The sequence below is a fragment of the Leptonychotes weddellii genome, chromosome 8, assembly GCF_054177405.1.
Source record: "Leptonychotes weddellii isolate Sample4059 chromosome 8, ASM5417740v2, whole genome shotgun sequence".
Lineage (NCBI taxonomy): Eukaryota > Metazoa > Chordata > Mammalia > Carnivora > Phocidae > Leptonychotes > Leptonychotes weddellii.
Window position 1 is genome coordinate 23230263 of NC_138376.1, and position 21935 is coordinate 23252197.

Below are 21935 nucleotides of genomic sequence, written 5' to 3' on the forward strand. Positions count from 1 at the left end.
GGGGGAGTGTGTTCCCTCTCTCTCTGTCTCTCTCACTGTCAAATAAATAAATAAAAAAAATTTTTTTAAGATTTTATTTATTTATTTGACAGAGAGAGAGAGCGAGAGCAGGAACACAAGCAGGGGGAGTGGGAGAGGGAGAAGAAGGCTTCCTGCTGAGCAGGGAGCCCGATGTGGGACTCCATCCCAGGACCCTGGGATCATGACCTGAGCCGAAGGCAGACGCGTAACGACTGAGCCACCCAGGCGCCCAATAAATAAAATCTTTAAAAAAAGTCTTTAATTCGGCTTGGGTCATGATCTCAGGGTTGTGAGATTGAGCCCTGCCTCGGGCTCTGTGGAGCCTGCTTGAGAGTCTCTATTTCCCTTGCCTTCAGCCCCTCACCCACCCTGCTCATTTGCTCACTTGTTCTCACTCTCAAAAAATTTTTTTAGTTAAATATATTTTTAAAAAGATTATTTTAGAGAAAGAGCACAATTTGCGGGAGGGGGAGAGGGAGGGAATCTTCAAGCAGACTCTGCTGAGCATGGAGCCCCACATGGGGATCGATCTCATGACCCATGAGATCATGACCTGAGCAGAAACCAAGAATCGGATGCTTAACCAACTGAGCCACTCAGGCGCCCCCACCCCAAATTAAATCTTTTAAAATTTTTTTTAATTAAAAAAAGCAAGCAGAAAAACTCAAATTGAAATAAGCGAGTACATAAGCACAATAAACAAGTTAAATAACAGAACAACTGAATAGAAAACTAGTGAGTGGAAGAAGAAATCCATAACGTGGAGCAGAGAAAACAAGTGAATAACTTTTTTTTAAAACAAGTGAATAGGGGCGCCTGGGTGGCTCAGTCGTTACGCGTCTGCCTTCGGCTCAGGTCATGATCCCAGGGTCCTGGGATCGAGCCCCGCATCGGGCTCCCTGCTCGGCGGGAAGCCTGCTTCTCCCTCTCCCACTCCCCCTGCTTGTGTTCCCTCTCTCGCTGTATCTCTCTCTGTCAAATAAATAAAATCTTAAAAAAAAAAAAATAAAACAAGTGAATAATTTGAAAAGGAAGTTAATATGAAGGATGGTAGGAGATGCTCCAACCTTTGGCGTTGTGCGTTTAGAGCTGCCCTCACCTGGTTGGTTTGTTACAATGCCGCTGCCAGAACAGCTCTGCCCAGGGGCACATGGGCGCATCTGGCTTGGAGCAGCTCAGGGCCATCTGTTAATTTGTTTATTGTAGTACTTTCCCATCCATTAACATCCTCCTTTCCCATGATTATCTTTTGATTGTTGTATTTCTCTTTTTTTAAATATTGTATTTATTTAGTGTGTGTGTGTGCGTGTGTGTGTGTGAGAGAGAGAGAGAGAGCGCACAAGCAGGGGAAACGGCAGGCGGAGGGGAGAAGCAGGCTACCCGCAGAGCAGGGAGCCCGATGCGGGGCTCGATCCCAGAACCCTGGGATCATGACCTGAGCCGAAGGCAGACGCTTAACGACTGAGCCACCCAGGCGCCCCTGTTGTGTTATTTCTCAAAGAGTAAGGAAACAGGCTATCCCTAAGGCTTAAAGTATCTGCTGACTCTTCAAATGTTAAATGTAATTGCAGGCAGTCAGGTGAACCTCAGGTGGTAGTGGGTCAATTCTAGGCTGACTGTTGCCTGGCAGGAAACCACTGAATTCTAAAGAATGTAACAAAGATAGAGATGTCACCAATAATCCCCAGTTATCTGCTGACATTAGGTAATAAACCAAGGTGGAGGTGGGGGCGGGGGAGGGGTGAGAGCTGTCTCTCAAGAGCCTGCCACAGCAGGTATCACCTGGATCAGGGCGCTTCCCATTTCCTAGTGGCATATGGAGAGTGGTTGTGCTCCACACGGGTTGTTGTCTTCTAAAGGAGGCCAAGCAACTGTTATAAAAAACTAGTTTTTTAAACTTTTTATTATGAAACTTTTAAAAAAATAATGTCTACCCCCAATGTGGGCCAAGATCAAGAGTTGCGTGCTCTATTGACTGAGCTAGACTGGTGCCCCCTGAAGCTTTTAAAACAGTAGGAAGGGGGGGCGCCTGGGTGGCTCAGATGGTTAAGCGTCTGCCTTCGGCTTGGGTCATGATCCCAGGGTCCTGGGATCGAGCCCCACATCGGGCTCCTCGTTCAGCGGGGAGCCTGCTTCTCCCTCTCCCTCTGCCTCTCTCCCTGCTCATGCTCTCCCTCTCTCTCTCTCTCTGTATCTCTGTGTCTCAAATGAATAAATAAAATCTTAAAAAAAAAAAGTCACAGTCCCAAATAGAGCCATTTAAAAACAAAAAAAGAAACAAACAAACAAACAAAAATAGTAGGAAGGGGCGTCTGAATGGCTCAGTCAGTTAAGCATCCGACTCTTGGTTTTGGCTCAGCTCATGATTCAGGGTTGTAAGATGGAGCCCCGAACTGGGCTCTGCACTGGGTGTGGAGCCTGTTTATGGATTCTCTCCCTCTCTCTAGCCCCTCCCCCCTAAAAAAACAATAGAAAGAATAGTACAAAGAACACCCATATACCCACATCTAAATCCAACAATTGTCAACATTTTTCTGAATTTAAAAATATGTCAATGGGGCACCTGGGTGGCTCAGTCGGTTAAGTGTCTGCTTTCGGCTGAGGGGCTCAGGTCATGGTCCCAGGGTCCTGGGATGCAAGCCTCACGTGGGTCTCCTGGCTCAGCGGGGAGCCTTCTTCTCCCTCTCCCCTCTGCTCTTGCTATCTCTCTCTCTCTCAAATAAATACAATCTTGAAAAAAATTTAAAAAAAATAAAAATAAAAATATGTCAAATATATATATTAAATTAGGGCGCCTTGCTGCCTCTGTCAGTAGAGCGTGTGACTCTTGATCTCAGGGTCACTGAGTTCAAGCCCCATGTTGGGCCTAAAGCTTGCTTTAAAAAAATAAAGAAAAGTAAAATATATATACATATATATATTAAATTATATACACATTTGGCAGGTTCATTTCAAAGTGAATCACCATGACATTTTATCTCTAAATAAATGGCAGGTTTTTGTTTTGTTTTGTTTTAATTTTAAGTAGGCTCCACACCTAGTGTGGAGCCCAACACAGGGTTTGAATTCTGAGATCAAGACCTGAGCTGAGGTCAAGAGTCAGACACTTAACTGACTGGGCCACCCAAGCATCCTGGCAGTTATCATTTTTTAAAGAGCCAGTATCCAATCAAGGATCAAGCACATTATTTTTTGTTACATCTTGTTAGTCTTTTGATTCTAGAATGACCCCCTTCTTTTCTCCTTTCTGGGACATTGATCTTTTGAAGAGACTAGGCCAGTCATCTTGTAGAATGTTTCACATACTGGCTTTGTCTAATTGTGTCCTTTTGGTGTTTTGAACTTGTTCCTCAATCTTCTCTGCATTTTCTTTAAACTGGAAGTTGCCCCTAAAGGCTTATGTAGATTCTGGTTACATAGCCTGGGCAAGAATACTTCATGTCTGACACTATGTATTACTTTCTTGTGGCCTGTGTAACAAAGTACTACATAGTTGGGGGGTTACAGCAACAGGTATTTATTTCCTCACAGTTCTGGAGGCCTGACGTTTAAAACACTTTCCCTGGGCCAAAATCAAGGTGTCCACAGGGCCTTATCTCTTCCAGAGACCCTGGGCGAGAATCCATTCCTGTCTCTTCCAGCTTTTGGTAGCTGTTGGCATTCCTTGTGACTTGTGGTTACATCACTCCAGGCTGTCTCTGGCACATCGCCGCCTTCTCTTCACTCTGTGTGTGAGTCTTCCTCTGCTTCCTGATACAACCATATAAATGATTGCATTCAGGGTCCACCAGATAAGCCAGGATAATCTCCCATCTCAAAATCCTTGACTCAATCACACCTGCAGATTCTCTTTTCCCCTATGAAAGGTAGCATTCACAGGTTCCAGGGATTAGGATGTGGATATCTTTTAGGGGATCATTTTCAGTTTACCACATGCTATGTGCTTCACAGGGCCTTGGATCAGGGGTATCATCATATCTACTTGTCCCATTCTTTTTTTTTTTTTTTTTTAAGTAGGTTCCATGCCCAATGTGGGGATTGAACTCACAACCCTGAGATCAAGAGTCGCATGCTCCACTGATTGAGCCAGCCAGGCACCCCCTACAAGTCCCATTCTTGATCTCAGCTTGATTACCCAGTTAAAGTGGTGACCCCTAGATCTCTTCATTGTCGAGGTACTTTCCCCGCTTGTGACTGACAAGATTTGGCACCATATGAATGAATATCCAGTTCCCCATCAACCTTTAACCTAATGGTTTTAGCATCCATTGACGATCTTTGTCCGCGTAGAGGAGGAAAGTGTTCCCTGACCCTCGCAGGGTCCCTGGCTGGGTCTGAACATTAAGACAAATACACAGAAAAAAGGCATACAGATTTATTTAATATAAGTTTCCCATGACACTGGAGCCTTTATATGGAAATGAAGATCCAAGGACACGGTGACTACTTGCTTTTCTGTTGGGTTGAACAAAGAGAGGCAGTTGTGACAAAGTGACTAAACTGTGGGGAGGTGACAGGAAATCGGAATTATTTTAACAGTCTGTTTGTGTAGCATTCGCTCAGTCTCAGCCTCTCGTCCTTGATAGTGAGAATGTCTTCCTTCCTCCGGCTACAAGGAGGGCACCTTTCACATGGGAGCTTTATTTCCTGCTTTCAGGAAGAAAAAGGAAGGACAGAGGGCCTTCTTTGCACCTGCTGTTTTTCCAGTGCCTTTAACTCAAAATAATCAATATGCCAACACCCCATGTTTTGGGGCGACACGCTCTGAACTCCTTCACCTAAGTTAGTTCATTCAGGTTTGCAAAATGATTTTCTAATTTGATTATCCTTCCTCCACTTATTAGATGATATTCTGCTGTAAAAGAAGCAATAAGTATGTCATTTCACCAACATTTATTTATTTGAGAGAGAGAGAAAGCATGAGCAGGGGGAGGGGCAGAGGGAGAGGGAGAAGCAGGCTCCCTGCTGAGCAGGGAGCCCTGATGCAGGACTCGATCCCAGGACCCTGAGATCATGACCTGAGCCGAAAGGAGATGAGATGAGGAGTATTTTGTCAAAACTGAATTACTTGTTTCCACTGCAAAGGCAAGATAAATGATTCCTTTTTTCCCTTTATTTACAGTATTGTGTGTGTGCGGAGTTGGTATAAAAGTCTCCTCCAGGGGCGCCTGGGTGGCTCAGTTGGTTAAGCGACTGCCTTCGGCTCAGGTCATGATCCCGGAGTCCTGGGATCAGGTCCCACATCGGGCTCCCGGCTCGGCGGGGAGCCTGCTTCTCCTTCTGACCCTATCCCCTCTCATGCTGTTTCTCTCTCTCTCTCTCTCTCAAAAAAAAAAAAAAAAAAAGTCTCCTCCAACAGTGGCAAATGAATTCCCTTTCTTCTTTTTATCCAGGAAATTTCCCTGTGGACCCTTTGACCTTATCAAATGCCTTGCTGAGACCCAAACATTCTGAGACACTGATCTTCCTCTGATCTCTGTTTTTAAAATTGTGGCCAAGGAAATGCCCGTGTGTTTGGCCTGACATCCTCAGCGGACCCACGATAGTTCCTGGATGTTGCTCCCACCTCCAATAGCAAGGGCATCTCCACATCTCCAGGGATTTAAAAATAACAGAACCAAGATCGGTAATTGTCAAACAATACATGTCCCTTAAATTGGTTAATTGATAGCAACATAGCAAAATTAGATGGGCTTAAGATACTGAGGCAAGAAGGCAACTATGTATATATCATATACATATATAGTGTGTATAATAATAATGTACAATTTATTATTACTACTTTTTAAAAGTAAGTTCTAGGCCCAACGTGGGGCTTGAATTCATGACCCAAAGATCAGGTGTCACATGCTCTACCACTGAACCAGCCAGGCGCCCCTAATTACATACACTTTAAAGAAGACTAATAAACAACATGTACTTACCGCTGAGCTTAAGATCTGGTACTGCTAAACTTGTGGCTTGCAGATTTGGAGGCGACAGAGGATGTGATTTCTGGTCCCAGTCCCACAGAAGTGTGAACTTCTGTTAGGTGTTTTCCAGAGACACTTCCCTGACCTTGATCCAGAACAAAGTCAGAGGCCAGTTGATCCATTGAAGATGTGGCCTCTTGATACTTTGTTTACAAAAAGAGGCAGCCCGCTTGTGAGCTGTAGTTTGCCAATTTGATTTTTAGAAATATTGCATTCAAACTTTATTTATCTTGATTCCTAAGTTTTTTGGTGTTCTCTTAACAGGTTAAGTATCTCCTTTCGGCTCAGGTCATGATCCCAGGGTCCTGGGATCAAGTCCTGCATTGGGGCTCCCTGCTCAGCAGGGAGCCTGCTTCTCCCTCTCCCTCCGTCCCTACCCCTGCTCATGGTTTCTCTCTCTCTCAAATAAATAAATAAAATAAAATATTTTTTTTTTTAAAGATTTTATTTATTTATTTATTAGAGAGCGAGCGAGCGAGAAACAGCATGAGAGGGGAGAGGGTCAGAGGGAGAAGCAGGCTCCCCCTGAGCCGGGAGCCCAATGTGGGACTCAATCCCAGGATTCTGGGATCATGACCTGAGCCGAAGGCAGTTGCTTAACCAACTAAGCCACCCAGGTGCCCATAAATAAAATATTTTAAAAAAATTTTTAAAAATTATGCACCCAAAGTGCAGTCCTGCTTTGTTGGGGATGGGTTGGGGGGACAGGAAGAACTTTCTTGTTTAATTTTTAGTCCTCAGGTGCCTGGCTTTATCTCCTGACTGCAAATCTGAGATCCACTGAAACCCTGATTTCAGCACTGAGCATTGGCTGATGTCCGCAGGGCAAGCAGAGCCTCCAGGCCCACTTGATTTTCTGGATTCTTGCTTTCTATTATTTATGGTTTTTGAAGATTTCCCTTACTTTTCTGCCAGCTAAGCCTTACACTAAAAATGTGTTCTTAAAAATATTCTATCCAGAGTATTAGGAAAGGGAAACCTACTCTTTCATTGTGGTAATTTGAGTCAGGTTTTTTGGTGGTCAAAAAGAAGTGCAGGCTTTTGCCTTAGATCTTCTCTCCTAATCTTTCTTTTTTTTAATTTTTTAAAAGATTTTATTTATTGGGGTGCCTGGGTGGCTCAGTCGTTACGTGTCTGCCTTCGGCTCAGGTCATGATCCCAGGGTCCTGGGATTGAGCCCTGCATCAGGTTCCCTGCTCAGCAGGAAGCCTTCTTCTCCCTCTCCCACTCCCCCTGCTTGTGTTCCCTCTCTCGCTATGTCTCGATATATCTGTCAAATAAATAAAATCTTTAAAAAAAAAAAAGATTTTATTTATTTGACAGGGAGAGTGCACAAGCAGAGGGAGCAGCAGAGGGAGAGAGAGAGAGAGAAGCAGGCCCACGGTTGAGCAGGGAACCCAACACGGCGCTCAATCCCAGGACCCCAAGATCATGACCTGAGCGGAAGGCGGATGCTTAACTGACTGAGCCACCCAGGTGCCCCTCTCCTAATCTTTCTTTGGGCAAAATTGATTGACCTCCTCCTGCTCCTTCCTGGTAGCAACTTCTGGTTGTGAGGACTGACTAGTGAAAAGTATACCTGGTGCCTGCTCCCTGGTATTTGCTGCTCAACCTAAGTTGTTAATGATCTTTTCTCACTGTTTAAGGGCAGCCTGAGGACAGGGAGAGAGAGCCCAGAGTTCAGTCCTGAGCCCAGGGGCTGGGGAGAGGGATGGGGGTGGGTGAAGGGGAGGGGCCTGTGTTAGGGGCCCAGCTCCAGGCTAGAATGTGGCTGCTCGCCTAGGAGACACTGGCCAGGCTGCAGGCTGTTTGCTCTGTCCCATTTGTACAGATAAGCACTACACCTTCCTCTTACAGCCTCCAGACATTCCTTCCAATCCCCGCTTTACATTAAAAGAGATCCCCTGTGCCCATCTGGGACCATACTTTGAGAACCACTGGCCTAGCTCCTTACCCACCCTGATCTGTCTTGCCTCCAGGATGAGGCACCCACCATGTGGCAGCTGTTGTGGGGGCATTCAAGGTGCTGGGGTAAATAAGCAGGTTTGGTCCCAGCCGGCTATTAGGGTTACTTGTTTTTTGGACATAATTCTTCCTACTGAAACAGTTTCTCTTTTGAGATCTTTTTTTTTTTTTTTTTTTAAGATTTTATTTATTTATTTGAGAGAAAGAAAATGAGCAGGAGCGGAGGGGCAGAGAGAGAGGGAGAAGCAGGCTTCCCACTGAGCAGGGAGCCCCATGTGGGATTTGATCCCAGGTCCCTGAGATCATGACCTGAGCGGAAGGCAGATGCCACCCAGGCTCCCCTTGAGATCTTTTCTACAGTGTTTTGAAGTCTATTCTTCCTAAGTCTAGGCTAAATGGGCTCCTCACTTAGAGGGGCGTCTGCTCCAGATTCTCTCTCCCTCTGTCCCTCACCCCACTAGGGTTTATCTCTCTCTCTCTCTCAAATAAATAAATAAATAAATAAATAAATAAATAATAAATTTAAAATGCAAAGTCCCAGATTGATTCTAGAATACTGAACTTGCAGTTCTGGGATGGGGCCCAGGGATGGGGCCCAGGGCTCTGCCCCACACCCTCCTGGGGGAGGATCCTCTCTCAGCTGATGGTTCTTGGCTAAAAAGGAACAAGGTCACTCTTCACAAGCCTTCTGCCACATCTACTTAATGACACAGTAGCTCATGGGTCAGACATTCATGGTATCATTTCCTTTCTTTCCTCCAGTATTTTTTTATTTTTATTTTTTTTAAGTAGGCTCCATGCTGGGCTTGAACCCACGACCCTGAGATCAAGACCTGAGCTAAGATCAAGAGTCGGACTCTTATTCGACTGAGCCACCCAGGCGCCCCCTCCCCCAGTATTTTTAAAAGCACTGTTGGCAAGACCTTGTCAGAGGTGCAATTTTTAGTGCTATTAGATAGATGTCCCAATTGCTGCAGACGCCACCCTCTCCGATCTTCTCGCATCCTCTCCGATCTTCTCGCATCATACCTATCTTGTGATCTGTATTAGAAAAACAGACCCCCTCACCCCACCAGCCATGCTGCCTGGGGCCTGGGTTTCTCTCTCCTTTCTTCCCTCAGATGTCCCCCTGCCTCCTCCTACCGGCCACAGATTCTTCCTCTATATGTCCCCTGTGTGGTTGGTAACAGTGTGGTTTACCGGCCAAGACAAAGTATTACATCAGTCAGTTTACTCTGAGAACTGGCAAGTAAAAGGGGGGAAGTTAAGCGTTTATCCTGCCTTTCCCTACAATGCTTCAGGGTAACCCAACAGCTTTGATGAGGGAAAGCTTTTTTTTTTTTTTTTTAAGATTTTTTATTTATTTATTCATGAGAGACAGAGAGAGAGAGGCAGAGGGAGAAGCAGGCTCCCAAGGAGCAGGGAGCCCGATGCGGGACTCAATCCCAGGACCCTGGGACCATGACCTGAGCCAAAGGCAGACCCTTAATGATCTGAGCCACCAAGGCACCCAGAGGGAAAGCTCTCTTTTTACTGAAGAATTTCAGGTAATGGGTAGAAATAATAGAATTAAAAAAATCAACATTTCACAACCCCTCAAAATGGTTCAGGCAAAATCCATCTGTGGATGAAATTGTCAGTTGGAGGGTTGATGGGGGGAACTTACAAAGGAGGGGTCAGGCTGTGGCCACCTGAACCCACTGCTCAAGCTCAGCTTTACTCAGTACTTGCCCCCTGAGGGGGTACAGTAGGAAGCACACACCACCTGGGAAGGGATCTTATCCTGCTGCCCTCTCCCCCGCCCCCACCCCCAAAATGGATCGGCAGCCAGGCCTTCAGGTTTGATAACTGGAAATGTGAAGGATGGAGGAAGAAGTTAAATGACAGTCTGAGGAGCAAACTGACAAATCAGAGTGGAACGTTCTATAGGTTAAATGTCTCTATTTCTGCATAGATGGTATCAAGAAAAATTGAAAGAGGGGAGGTGGGATGGCAGATTAATCTAGATTTAAGAGACATCAAAATGAAATATATAGGTTTTCTTTGGATCCTGATTTGAACAAAACTATAAATAAGACATTGAGACATTTGATGAAATTTGCACATTGACTGGATGGATATTAGATGATATCAGAATTATTGTTGGGGCGCCTGGGTGGCTTAGTTGGTTAAGCGACTGCCTTCGGCTCAGGTCATGATCCTGGAGTCCCGGGATCGAGTCCCGCATCGGGCTCCCTGCTCGGCAGGGAGTCTGCTTCTCCCTCTGACCCTTCTCCCTCTCATGCTCTCTGTCTCTCATTCTCAAATAAATAAATAAAATCTTTAAAAAAAAAAAAGAATTATTGTTAATGTTTTGGGTGGTGCAATGGTGTTATGGTTACATAATAAAATGTTCCATTTTTAAAGAATGAGATGCATACTTAAGAACGTAGGGGTGAATGTCACAAAGTCTGGGATTTGCTTCAAAGTATTTCAACCAAGGAAAGGAAAAGAAAAAAGAATCGGAGGAAGCAAATGTTGGACATGTGGGGCGTACATGGCGTTCATTAAGCTATTTTCTCTACCTTTGTGTTTTTAAAAATGTCTGTAAGTGAGGGCGCCTGGGTGGCTCAGTTGGTTAAGCGACTGCCTTCGGCTCAGGTCATGATCCTGGAGTCCCTGGATCGAGTCCTGCATCGGGCTCGGGCTCCCTGCTCGGCAGGGAGTCTGCTTCTCCCTCTGACCCTCCCCCCTCTCATGTATTCGCTCTCTCTCAAATAAATAAATAAAATCTTTAAAAAAAAAATGTCTGTAAGTGAAAAAATTGAAGTATTACCTTTTTGATCACAAATTCTGGATCAAATACAAAACTGAACCATATCCTCACACACAGTGGGATTATTCCACTTTTCCTATCTGGTGGAATGAATTAACCTAACATTTCTTAGATGTTGGGATAATTAGACAAGTAAGTTGAAAGTAAAAGGAATCTCTAACTGTAAGTGAATGTGACCCTTACTCCTCAGTCTTTAACATTCTTATCACCTCATCTAGGCATCATATTTTCTTTCTTCCTCCATATGGAGGAAAGTTACGTATGGCTCTCCCACTCATCTGTAGGCTGCCCATTCTCTTCACAGCATCTGCCTGAGGATGGTGCTATTTTCTCACATAATTTGTCACCGTGCTTATTTCTCTGCCAGGTTGGTCTGGGTGAGAGGCTTCCCATCTGCATTTCACACACCTGCCCCCTGCCTCCCAGAGGACTCCATCTTAGCAATATGAAACAGGGCAGATTTTTAAATATCTCACGGGGCTCCCCCTGCTACTCCTCATTACACGTATGAAGATGAATCTGTTTTCCTGTGAGAAAGAAGAATGTGAAAGGGAAAGGAGGATTTAATGTGCCGAAGTCCGATTTCCACAGGCAATAAGCACACCAGCTTCCTCCCCAGAGCTCATTCCCAGCCTCTTACAAGTGTACACGAAGAATGGACATGAAGATGCGCATTGATAGAACCACAGAGACTCCACAAATGCTCATTCTCTTTCATTAAAAACGTTAAGTTACAAATATTTCGATTTATAAATAGTCAAGGTGGGTGGGGCACCTAGTTCTTTACCCTGAATCCAAATATTGCCCTTCCAGAACTTTCACCAACCCACACCACAGCCCGCATCTTACCCCGAAGAGGAAGCTCAGCCTTCCCCAATTCCCTGAGTTCGCATTTATTCAATTCTACAGGCCTGCCTCGCCCTGCCTAAGAAAAGGACCAGTCATCGCCCCAGGAAGGCAGAAGGGGCAGGGGGCCAAACCCAGCAATGATGTGGAAAGAAAGTGCTCTCAAGCGAGGGCAGGACTTCCTGTGTGGAAGAAGCCAGGCTTGCAGTCCTAACAGAGTGATTTCCCTGTCAAAGAGGACTTGGTTTTGCAAAGGCTAGAGTCTAAAGGAAGGTGGAACTGTCTTTTAGTCAACTCTAGCAGATCTCTATGGACCCATGGGCCCGAAGGCTAAGTCCAAGGCCTTCTACTCCTGGGGCAGGTGTACAGCTCAGAGTGTCCCGTAGACGCTGACTTTGGCCAGGGAGATGCTCTCTGTGTACTGGTTCCGGCCTTTCTCATACAGGACATAGAGCTGGGGGGCCTCGTCCTTCCTACCCATGCTGCCCTCCAGGGCTGCCAGTGAGGAGTAGCCGCTGGGGCCTGGCCACAGCTGGACCGTCTCTTTCCGCCACGAGGTACCATTGCTGAAGCTCCAGCGCAGGGTCAGGTTCACACCTGGGGAGGGCGGGAGGCTCAGGGGAGGGGCTCTGGGCGCACCTTCTCTAGATAAGGGAGGCTCCCCCCGCCGGCTCCCCCCGCCCCCCGACAGACACTCACGGAACTCGGGATGCGCTGGATTGGAGAAGAAGACGATGCCGGAGCTGGTGGCTATGGCTCCCGCGGCTACCACAGGGTCCACGAGCTCAGGGTCAAAGGTGACGTCCCGGGGCCGTATTGTGTCACAGGCGTCGTAGCTGCGGAGGACTACCCGGCAGTGGCAGTGGTAGTTGTTCTGGTTCCGGGCGTTGATGGCGACCGAGCCATCTGGGAGCTCGTAGGGCTAGCGGGGGAGAACAGGGCTTCAGCAAGACCCGGGGACCCTGTCCCTGAGGAAGCAGGCGGGGGGGGGGGGGGAAGGGGGATGGCACAGAGCTGGGCGGCCAGATCCTGGGTCTGTGAGGCAGGGCAGGCGGGGCGGGTGGGGAAGCGCCAGGGCCTCCCAACCTGGCACTCGTCGGGGTTGAAGTCGTTCTCCCGCTTGGGCTGGCCGTAGGGGATGCCGCTGACCCCACTGCCGTAGCGCCACGAGGCCCCGTGATCATCACTGAGGAGGCAGAAGACCCCGTCCCGCTCCAGCGTCCCATGGCCACACACGATGAGGCGGCCCTTCCGCGGCTCCCGCTGCTTCTGCAGGAAAGGAAGCTGCGGTCACTGAGGGAGACACTGAAGGGGCTCCCAGGCAGGGAAGGGGAACCCATCACCTCCCAAGTGGGAGAACACATCTGGTCCCCTTCAGTTCTGTCCCGGCTCCTGAGGGTCCCAGGAGGATCCCATAAACACCACTGCCTGAATCAAGGAGCTCTTTCGCAGAATGAGGGGCGTACACAGGAGGACAGGTTGTGCACAGGAGCCGGGGGTCTAGCCACAGGGGTGCGTGGGAGCTTAGAGCCAGGCTTGGTGTGCTCACTCACCAAGCTGAGCACCACGGACCACGGCACAGGCTTGTGTCTGCTCAAAGCAAGGGCTGCCTTTTCCCATTCTGCACAGGTACCACGTAGACTAATAAGGCCCTGTTGACAACCCCCAGATGGGAAGGCGATGGCAAAGTTCCACCTTCCCTTGGGAGGGAGTTCCTCCCAGGATGTCCTTTTCTTCCAAGGAATGCCATCTAAGCAGAAACCTGACTTTACAAGACCTTCTCCCTGGGGAAGAAGCCCAACTGGGGGCATCTCCCAGACTCCTCAAAAGGCAGCCCCCTCCACCCATCTCAGGACAGAGACCTGGATGCCAGAGCCTGGTCCAGGGGCAAACATCTCGGTGCCAATATCCAACGAGAGATTCCGGGGAGGGCTCCAGGAAACCCCGTCATCTTTGCTCCACACCAACATGGTGGAGGCCACCTGGCAGCCAGCCTTGTGAGCGCAGAGGGAATAGAAAAGGAACACCACTCCTGTCTCCATATCGCTCACCACTGCCCCCAGGTTCAGCCCATCTGGGGTCTCCCCATCATCTACGATGAAAGCTGTCGGAGACCATGTGCTGCCTGAAGAGAAAAGAGAAGTAATCCAGGGTGAGCACTCTGAAGGTGCCCTTTCTACCACTCCCTGTTAATTTCCACCCCTTGGTAGGGACCCAAGGCCTCAGAGTGGCCCCAGGGCCCCACAAGACCTGCCCCACCTCACCTCTCTGATCTTATCTATTCCACCCTTGCTCACTCCATCATGTCCCCCAAGTTCCTTCCCATTCCTCATATACTTCTCTCCAGGAGGCCTCTGCACAGGCTGGTGACATCTGCCTGGTATACCTCTGCCACTCCCTCTGCTTTGTGCTCTCTCACTCTAGATCTCTCTCAAATAAATAAATAAATAAATAAAATCTTTAAAAAAACTAAAAAAATAAAATTGCAACCAATCTCCAGCACCGTTTTATTTCTCTCCATTATATTTATCACTTTCCAACAAAAAATAAATTTACCTATTTATTATGTTTATTGTCTGTCTCCCCACAGACAATATAAGCCCCAAAAGGGCAGAGATTTTTGGTCTGCTTTGTTCACAAGTGTATTCACAGAATCTAGAATGGGGCCTGGTATATAGCAGGTGCTCAATAAATGTTTGAATGCTCAACTCCTAGGTGATCACAATTTCTAGATCCCTGCTCTGGACAGCTATGCCTGAGATGGGTGGAGGGGGCTGCCTTTTGAGGAGTCTGGGAGATGCCCCCAGTTGGGCTTCTTCCCCAGGGAGAAGGTCTAGATCCCTGCTCTGAGCTTCCCTCCTCAATAAATGTTTGAATGCTCAACTCCTAGGTGATCACAATTTCTAGATCCCTGCTCTGGACAGCTTCCCTCCTCAATTCCCTCTACCCCTCAGGGACCCAGGCCTCCAGCTCTCCCAGTGGTCCTATCCTATCCTCAGGGCCCTTGGGCAGGTCAGGCTCCCCACCCATGCAACCCAACACCAGCCCTTGCCACCCAGGCATCTTTATACCCTGGTCAGTGGATCTCCGAAGAGCAATGAACTTGGCCCCCTCATCCGATGTGGACATTTTTCTGGCCTCGGCGAAGGCAAGGAGAGTGCCCTGAGGAGTGGTTGTGATGAGCGGGATTCGGAAGGTGTGCACAGAACCGATCTGCCTCCCGCTCACCCACAGCAGCTGCTCCATGGTCACCAGCGGCTGAACCTGCGAAGGGAGGAGGAAGGAAGGGTCAACGGACAAACTTGACTTCGGGTTTTAGGACCGATGAATAGTGGCTCCGGGTCGAGTTTCCCTGGGAAAGCCAGGGTGTTGGGGATCAGAGTGTGGGTGGGGGGCAGAATGAGGAAGGGGAACCGGAGGAGAGTTTGGAGCAAAGCTGGGGGGGCTCGGAGCCGGGGAAGGGCTATGAAGGGAGAAGGCGCCTTCGGGCAGCGCGGGGGTGGGGGACCTCCAAAGGGAACGAACTCGAATGAAGAGGAGACTCGGAGGGCAGGAGGACAAGGGCCCGGGAAGGGAGAGGGGTTGGGAGCGGATGGAGGGAACGGGGTCTGAGAGCGGCGGGAGAGTCCCTCGGAGGAGGGGGTCTCAGCAGCCCGCGTCCCGGGGGGCGCTGGGCATAGACGACCCGCGTGAGTCCGGGATGGGTAATACGAGGGGAGACTCACCAGACTGAAGTCGTTCCTTATCCCAGCCCCAAATTCTGCCAGAGACAACAGCGGCAGGAAGATCGCGGCAAATACCTGAACTCTACATCCTCCCCAGAACCCCGGCATCCGCGGTTCCCCGGGCCTGCCCAGGAGCACTGTGCCGGGTCGGTTCGCCATCATCTCTTCCTGGGCAGACGGGACCCAGGCCCCCAGGGCTAGACGCGGGCTGGAGTCTGTCAGCTGACCGGGCCCTTTAAATGCCAGCTACTACTCCCCCCCAGCCCCCCGCCCACAACTCCCCCAACCTGCCCGGAGTCCAGCCACCTGCCGCACTTCCGCGACTCTAATTGGCCCTCACACACTGAGACTCCTCACATGACCGGAACCGGACCTTCCAATTGGCTCCTTTTGAAGCCTCGGAGCTTGTGACCCGGACTAGAAGCTTATTGGCTGAGATGAAGAAGGGCTGACATCACTCCGCAGGAACCTTTTGATTGGCCATGGCTCCTGGGGCGTGTTAGAGGGGCGGGGCCTATTTTAAAGAGCCAGGCGGCGGAAAAAAAAGCTGCAATTCGTCATGGAGGAAATGAAAGTCCCGGACTTTTTGAGAAAACAAAATATCAACCTTTAATAATTTTTTTTTAACTACAAAATCGAGATCTGGAAGGCGGGGTGAGGCTGGGAGGCTGTACAGGAGGGATGCAGCCCTGGATCAGGGCCGCGTCTCTCACTTCTTTTTCTTCTTCTTGTCCCCTGGGAACGCCTCGTTCTTCCTGCCTAGGATCTTCAGAAGGGATTTGGGCATGTAGTAGGGCCGGTCCAGGGAGCCGTCGTTCCTCTCCAGGTCTTCCACTGAGCCGCAACAGAGACCGTTAGAGTGGACCCTCGGGAGCTACCCCACTTCCCGGGAAGATAGGGGAAGACGAGACTAGCTGCCTGGTTTCAGGCTGCACCACCACGGGCTGTTCTTTTGGGCAGTTTTGGTAACCTATATGTAATCTCGGTTTCTTGGTAAAGTGGGGTCAGTAATACTGTAGTTCATAGCGTGCTAGAGCTTAAGAACAGAAATGCATGTCAACCGCGTACTGCAGACTGCAGTGCATACTAAACCCTGAATGGATGTAGAGCTGACTCTTGAACGACACAGGGATTAGGGGCGCTGACCCCCCACGCAATCAACAGTCGGCCTATTTTTTTCCACCCGAATTTTATAGCCTACTGTTGACCCAAAGCCTTACTGGTAACAGTCAGTTAACACGTATTTTGTATGTTATATGTACTGTATACTGTATTCTTACAATAAAATAAGCTAAGGAAGAGAAAATGCTAAGACAATCCTAAGGAAAAGAGAATACGTTTACAGTACTTACTGTATTTATCGGGAAAAAATGGGGTTGTTCAATGGTCATAGGAGGGTGAGATAATCCCCACTCACTACAGCCACCTGCTGGGAAGTCTCTTGTGGCCGTTCTACCTTCGATTTTCTATGGAGAGATACCAGAAGCCTCTGCCCCGGAATGCTCTTTCTTGGGAGACCCTGCCAGCCTGGCAGCTCACTTCCTCTTTTCTTCCGCAAGCCCCTGGCTTGAGGATGGCAGAAGAGGCTTCCTCTGAGTTTGGCTCCTTTAGCTCACAAAGCTGCTGTTTCTAGAAGTCCCAAGTCTCCAAAAAACCCTAAACAATCTGGTACCTTGAAATTTGGGGGGAGTGGGAGGGGCTGTCACTCACAGAAACAGAGGAAGAGTGTGTCCACACACATGCCAAAAACGCTGAAGAAGCCGCTGGCAATGACGTAGGCCCCCAGGATGGAGATCTGGAAGATCCAGGGCATGTTAGAGTTCCTTCGGGGGGTTGGACAGTGAGGCAGAGCCGGGGAGTCACTCACCATGATGGGCAGCCAGTAATAGTTGAGGGAGGGGTTCTCAAAGTCTCTACCCAGCCCCTGGATGCGACTGGTGAAGAAAAAGAAGGACAGGACCCCTGGGGGAGAGGTCTGGAGGTCAATGTCATCACTCCTCTGAGGTCACCTCGGCTGCCCTCTGCCCCTGCCCTCCGTCCGCGTAACTCCCAGCCCTGGCCCTTACCGACACCTCCAACCACCAGCAGCTTCCCGAAGAGCAGCAGCAAGTCTGTGACTTTATCCAGAACGACCACCCTGTATGGGAAGTTGGGGTGGGTCGGGCATGAGGGGGCCTGGCAGGGCTAGGAACTGGATTGGCTATATAAGTTGCTGTGACAGATGCAAAATGAAAATCGTTCACACTTCAAGATGAAGGCAGCAGAACATTCAACCAAGCTCGAGGCCCTGCTGAGCACCGCATGCCCACAAAGCCGGCCTTGGGTAGGAGATCCTGGGGGTGGGGGAGAGCCTGACCTGACAATGTTCCGCATGAGCAGCATGAAAGCATTTTTGGCGGAGACACAGAAATTCTTCCCGTAGATGGCGATCTGAGTGGGGTCGAAAGGTCAGAGTCACCTGTGTGGAGCTTACCTGGACCAGGGCAGGGGCCTAAGCCAAGGGACCCCAGAACAAGGGGCTGCTCGTGCAGCGGGGCTCACCATGATGTAGGCATTGCGGTTTAGGAACTTGATAAACTTCTCCAGACACCAGAGGCAGCACTTAAAGCAGCACATGATGCAGCGGGCCACAGGGTTCTGGGCTCCTGGGAGAAAGGGGGAGCTCATGTTTGATCACTGTGCCCTGACAGCCCCTCCCCAAGGGGCCAGCTGCTCACCTCTCAGTTTGCTGTCAATGTACTCCAGAATGACTCGGGCTATCTGCACAAGGGTCAGGATGAGGGCTCCAAAGGCCAGCGACCCAGTGTGGTAACTGCAGAGGGGCCAGGCAGTCAGAGGCAGCTCCAGGGCCCCTGAGACTCCCAGGCTCACAATTCCCAGCCCCCGGCCCCAGGCTTACCGGAGTGTGCGGATGAAGGCAGAGCTCAGGGGGAAGGTGGGGATGTCCCGGGGCTTGTGGAAGGCCCAGTAGAAGGAGGCAAAGGCCCCAGCCAGGACACACTGGCCCAGGGCCAGTACCCAGTTGATGGTCCAGAACAGACCCAGGACCCCGTAGATTTGCAAATTGAAGAGAGAGCGCTGAACCAGGCCTGTGGATGAGTAGCTCTGGAAGACGCACCCCAGTCCTGGGCATGAGGAGTTCATGGGCTGGGCCTGGGGGTGACAGAGTACGGTCATTCCCAGCCAACTCCTGCCACTCCGAGTAGAGGGAGGGAAGTAGCGGCCTCCCTGAGTTGGGGAAGCCATTTCGTTCCAGGAGATCCTTCTCCAGGTTCTAGTTGGGTTCAGATTGCCTAGTGTGTGAGAGTAATTAGCTTTCCTTCAGTCTCCATATGGGCACAAGAGGTCCCAGGCTGCGTGGGCCAAGCCTGAATGGTGTGAAGGCAGCGTGACCAGCACCTAGCTCTCTCCCTGGCGCTCAATCAGCAATCCCCTCTAAGACAGCCTCTGCAGGGACGCCTGGGTGGCTCAGTCGGTTAAGCGGCTGCCTTCGGCCCGGGTCATGATCCCAGGGTCCTGGAATCGAGTCCCACATCAGGCTCCTTGCTCAGCAGGGAGTCTGCTTCTCCCTCTCTCTCCCCCTCTGCTTGTGCTCTGTCAAATAAATAAAATCTTAAAAAAAAAACAAAAAGACAGCCTCTGCAACTTCAACCAAAATGCTTGCTAGCAAAAATGAACACACTGGGAATATTAGATGGTATTAAGGAATTATTGTTAATCTTGTTGGGTGTGATAATGGTATAGTGGTTAGGCTTTTTATTTATTTTTAAATTTATTTTATTTTTTATTTTTTTGGTTGTGTGTTTTTTTCTTTTTAAGATTTCTTTCTAGAGAGAGAGAGTGAGAGCAGGGAGAGGAGCAGAGGGAGAGGGAGAGAATCTGAAGCAGACTCCCCACTGAGCAGGGGGCCTGCCCCAGGCCTCAATCCCATGACCCTGAGGTCACCGCCCTGAGATCATGATCTGAGCCAAAATCAAGAGTCAGATACTCAACCGACTGAGCCACCCAGGCACCCCTTTGGTTATGCTTTTTAAAGTCCTTATCTGTCAGGGCGCCTGGCTGGCTCAATCTGTAGAGCGTGCGACTCTTGATCTTAGAGTTGAGTCTGAGCCTCACGTTGGGGGTAAAGATTATTAAAAAAAAAAAAAAGTAAAAAGTGCTTATCTGTCGAGATCCATCCTGATGTGTTTACAGGTGAACTGGCACATATGTCCAGAATTTACCTTAAAAAACTCCAGGAAAAAGGATTGTGGGGGGTGGGGGAGTGGAGATCGATGAAACAAGGACAGTGGGAAGGTGAGAGTTTGTGTGGGTTTGAAAATTTCCACAATAAAAAGTAAAAAACACAGAAGTAAAACAAAAACCAAAAAAACCCAACAACCCTTTCCAGCAAATGTGACAAAAATCTTAAGAATTGCTGAAATTGCTGTGTGTCTTCAAAATTTTTTTTTTTTTAAGATTTATTTATTTATTTGAGAGAGCGAGAATGAGAGAGAGTACATGAGAGGGGGGAGGGTCAGAGGGAGAAGCAGGCTCCTCGCTGAGCAGGGAGCCCCATGCGGGACTCGATCCCGGGACTCCAGGATCATGACCTGAGCCGAAGGCAGTTGCTTAACCAACTGAGCCACCCAGGCGCCCTCAAAATTTTTTAATAGGAAAATAACTACTTTCCACTTTGTAACTGTGGGTTTCTAGCAGTCTCCACTGCTAGATCCTGAACAAGCTGGAAGCGAGAACCAGGTCATTTGGAGCTTTGCATACCTAGTGCTTGGCACAGGGTGGGTCCTCCCTAAATGTAAACCAACCTCCCTCCCTCTCCTGTTGTAGAGTGGGCTAATGCCTGGGAGTAAAGCCCCCGATCCCAGCTTCCAAGAGGTGGCCCCACGAAAGCTCTGAAGACAGCAAATCCGCTGCAGTCCCGTGCACTTTCTGGGAACCCCAGAGGGCAGAGTGTGGGGAAGCGGCTTCTCTTCCCCGCCCCCCCCACCCAGCCCCACCTGCCTATTGCCTAAGGCACTTTGTTCCCAGGAAAAAGGCTTTAAAATGAAACAAAACCCATCTACAGTTATCAGCTCTTATCAGGTGCCAGACATTGTACAAAGCACTTTACGTGCCTGATGTCATTCAATCTTCTCAGCCACTCCGAGGGACAGGTATTATGATTGTCTCCATTTTACAGATGAATGGACTGAGACTGGAGGCCCAAGTGGCTAACAGTCCTCCTGGCAGAGGCCAGTCCAGGGGAGGGTGGGAAGGGCCGACCCCGCTTTCCCAGAGCCACACGCCTCCTCCAGCCTCAGTTTCCTTCTCTGAGTAGGGGTGGCTGAGGGGGAGGCATACTGGATCCGGAGTCCACTACTGGCCCCCTTTCTGGCTCTGCTGGGGGCCTGTCATGTGACCTTGAGGGAACTCCTTTTTCTCTCTGGTCCTCAGTCTCTGCTGCACAATGAGGGATTTGGACCAGCTGGCCCCTAAGGTCACCTCAGCCCTGCTGGTGCCCACCACCATGTCCACCCCAAATCCCCTCACCATGGGGTCGCACGATGTATTCATTGGCACTTTCTCACAGCCGGGCAAGCTGGCGTTGGGCACCCAGAGGACATATTGGGGTTGCCCGGATGTGGCCAGGTACCCAGAGGGGAGTCAAGGAAGAAGGCAGTCACATGGGGGTCTCCACGGGTACCTTCCTCAGGGACACCTTCCCAGGCACTTGTGCAGGTTGTTCACTGCAGAAAGGGTTGGAAATCAGCCTGGGCTCAGTCTTTCAACTCTGTCCAGGGGCAGGCCTGTGTCTGCCCGGAGGAAGGGGCACCTTCTTCCCATTGCACTAAGGCATTGTACAGGTAAATACTGCCCCTTCCCCGCCGCCCCCCCCACCCCGCCGCCGACCCTCAGAAGGGCCTTGGCCATGTGGCCAAAGGATACAGGGCAGTCATGGCCCAATAGACAATGCAGATGAGCAGGAGGACAAAGGTGACCAGAGGGTAGAACAGGGTAGACATCATCTGCCCCACAGCCCTGCAGGGAGGTAAGAGTAGTCCATCAGTACGGCCCCGGGCCCCAGCGCCCACCCATCATCCTGTCCTGGGGCTGACCCTGATAAGGTCCCCACTGCTGCCCTTGCCAGGGCCTGCTCTGTCCCCCAGGCTGGGCACACAGTAGGTGCTCACTGAATGAACGGAATTGAATAAACCAGGCTCAAGGGACCCTTAGAGGAAATCAGAGTAGCAGAGGAGCCACCTGGGGCAGCTTCAGGGAAGATAAGGGAGCAGAGTCCTCAAAGTCCGGTCTCCTGACGGGCTCGGCAGGTAGGGCCGGGGTGGGAACAAGCCTGGGCTCCTGCCATCCCACCCCTCAGCCACCACCACGGCAGCCACCTTTCTGACTGCTCCTCATGGAGAGCCTGCTTCCTGTTCTGGGAACCTGACAAGACACTAACTCATTTAATCCTCATGACAACCCTACGAAGAGGGAACTATTTTTTTTTTTTAAGATTTATTTATTTATTTATTCATTTGAGAGAGCGAGAATGAGAGAGAGAGAGAGAGAGCACATGAGAGGGGGGAGGGTCAGAGGGAGAAGCAGACTCCC

At 49.7% G+C, this 21935-nt stretch overlaps 2 protein-coding genes across 5 annotated transcripts in view; both read right to left on the reverse strand.

Annotated features, from left to right (window-relative positions):
* Positions 1-11471: 11471 nt before the first annotated feature.
* Positions 11472-15611, reverse strand: NEU1 (neuraminidase 1). Of its 4 annotated transcripts, none has more exons than XM_031033681.2 (6): positions 15345-15611; positions 14691-14883; positions 13671-13744; positions 12706-12885; positions 12319-12541; positions 11472-12216 (listed from the first exon to the last, which is right to left on the reverse strand). In XM_031033681.2, exons 1-6 carry the CDS (start codon positions 15504-15506, stop codon positions 11990-11992), a joined length of 1059 nt encoding a protein of 352 aa, XP_030889541.1. In that variant the 5' UTR covers positions 15507-15611; the 3' UTR covers positions 11472-11989. The 4 variants fall into 4 exon arrangements, with proteins under 4 accessions (XP_030889541.1, XP_030889540.1, XP_030889539.1 ...); XM_031033680.2 differs by having other exon boundaries at positions 12706-12888; XM_031033679.2 differs by having other exon boundaries at positions 13482-13744.
* Positions 15612-15927: 316 nt separating this feature from the next.
* The window catches only part of SLC44A4 (solute carrier family 44 member 4), a 9582-nt gene continuing 3574 nt past the window's right edge, over positions 15928-21935 (reverse strand). The window contains exons 5-14 of the mRNA XM_081827539.1: positions 21270-21419; positions 20874-20976; positions 18244-18497; positions 18062-18156; positions 17886-17989; positions 17701-17774; positions 17411-17481; positions 17212-17306; positions 17055-17139; positions 15928-16178 (exon numbers count right to left, since the gene is read on the reverse strand). Of these exons, the coding sequence (XP_081683665.1) occupies positions 16054-16178; positions 17055-17139; positions 17212-17306; positions 17411-17481; positions 17701-17774; positions 17886-17989; positions 18062-18156; positions 18244-18497; positions 20874-20976; positions 21270-21419 (1156 nt within the window). The 3' untranslated portion in view covers positions 15928-16053. The remainder of the gene's footprint in view (positions 16179-17054; positions 17140-17211; positions 17307-17410; positions 17482-17700; positions 17775-17885; positions 17990-18061; positions 18157-18243; positions 18498-20873; positions 20977-21269; positions 21420-21935) is intronic.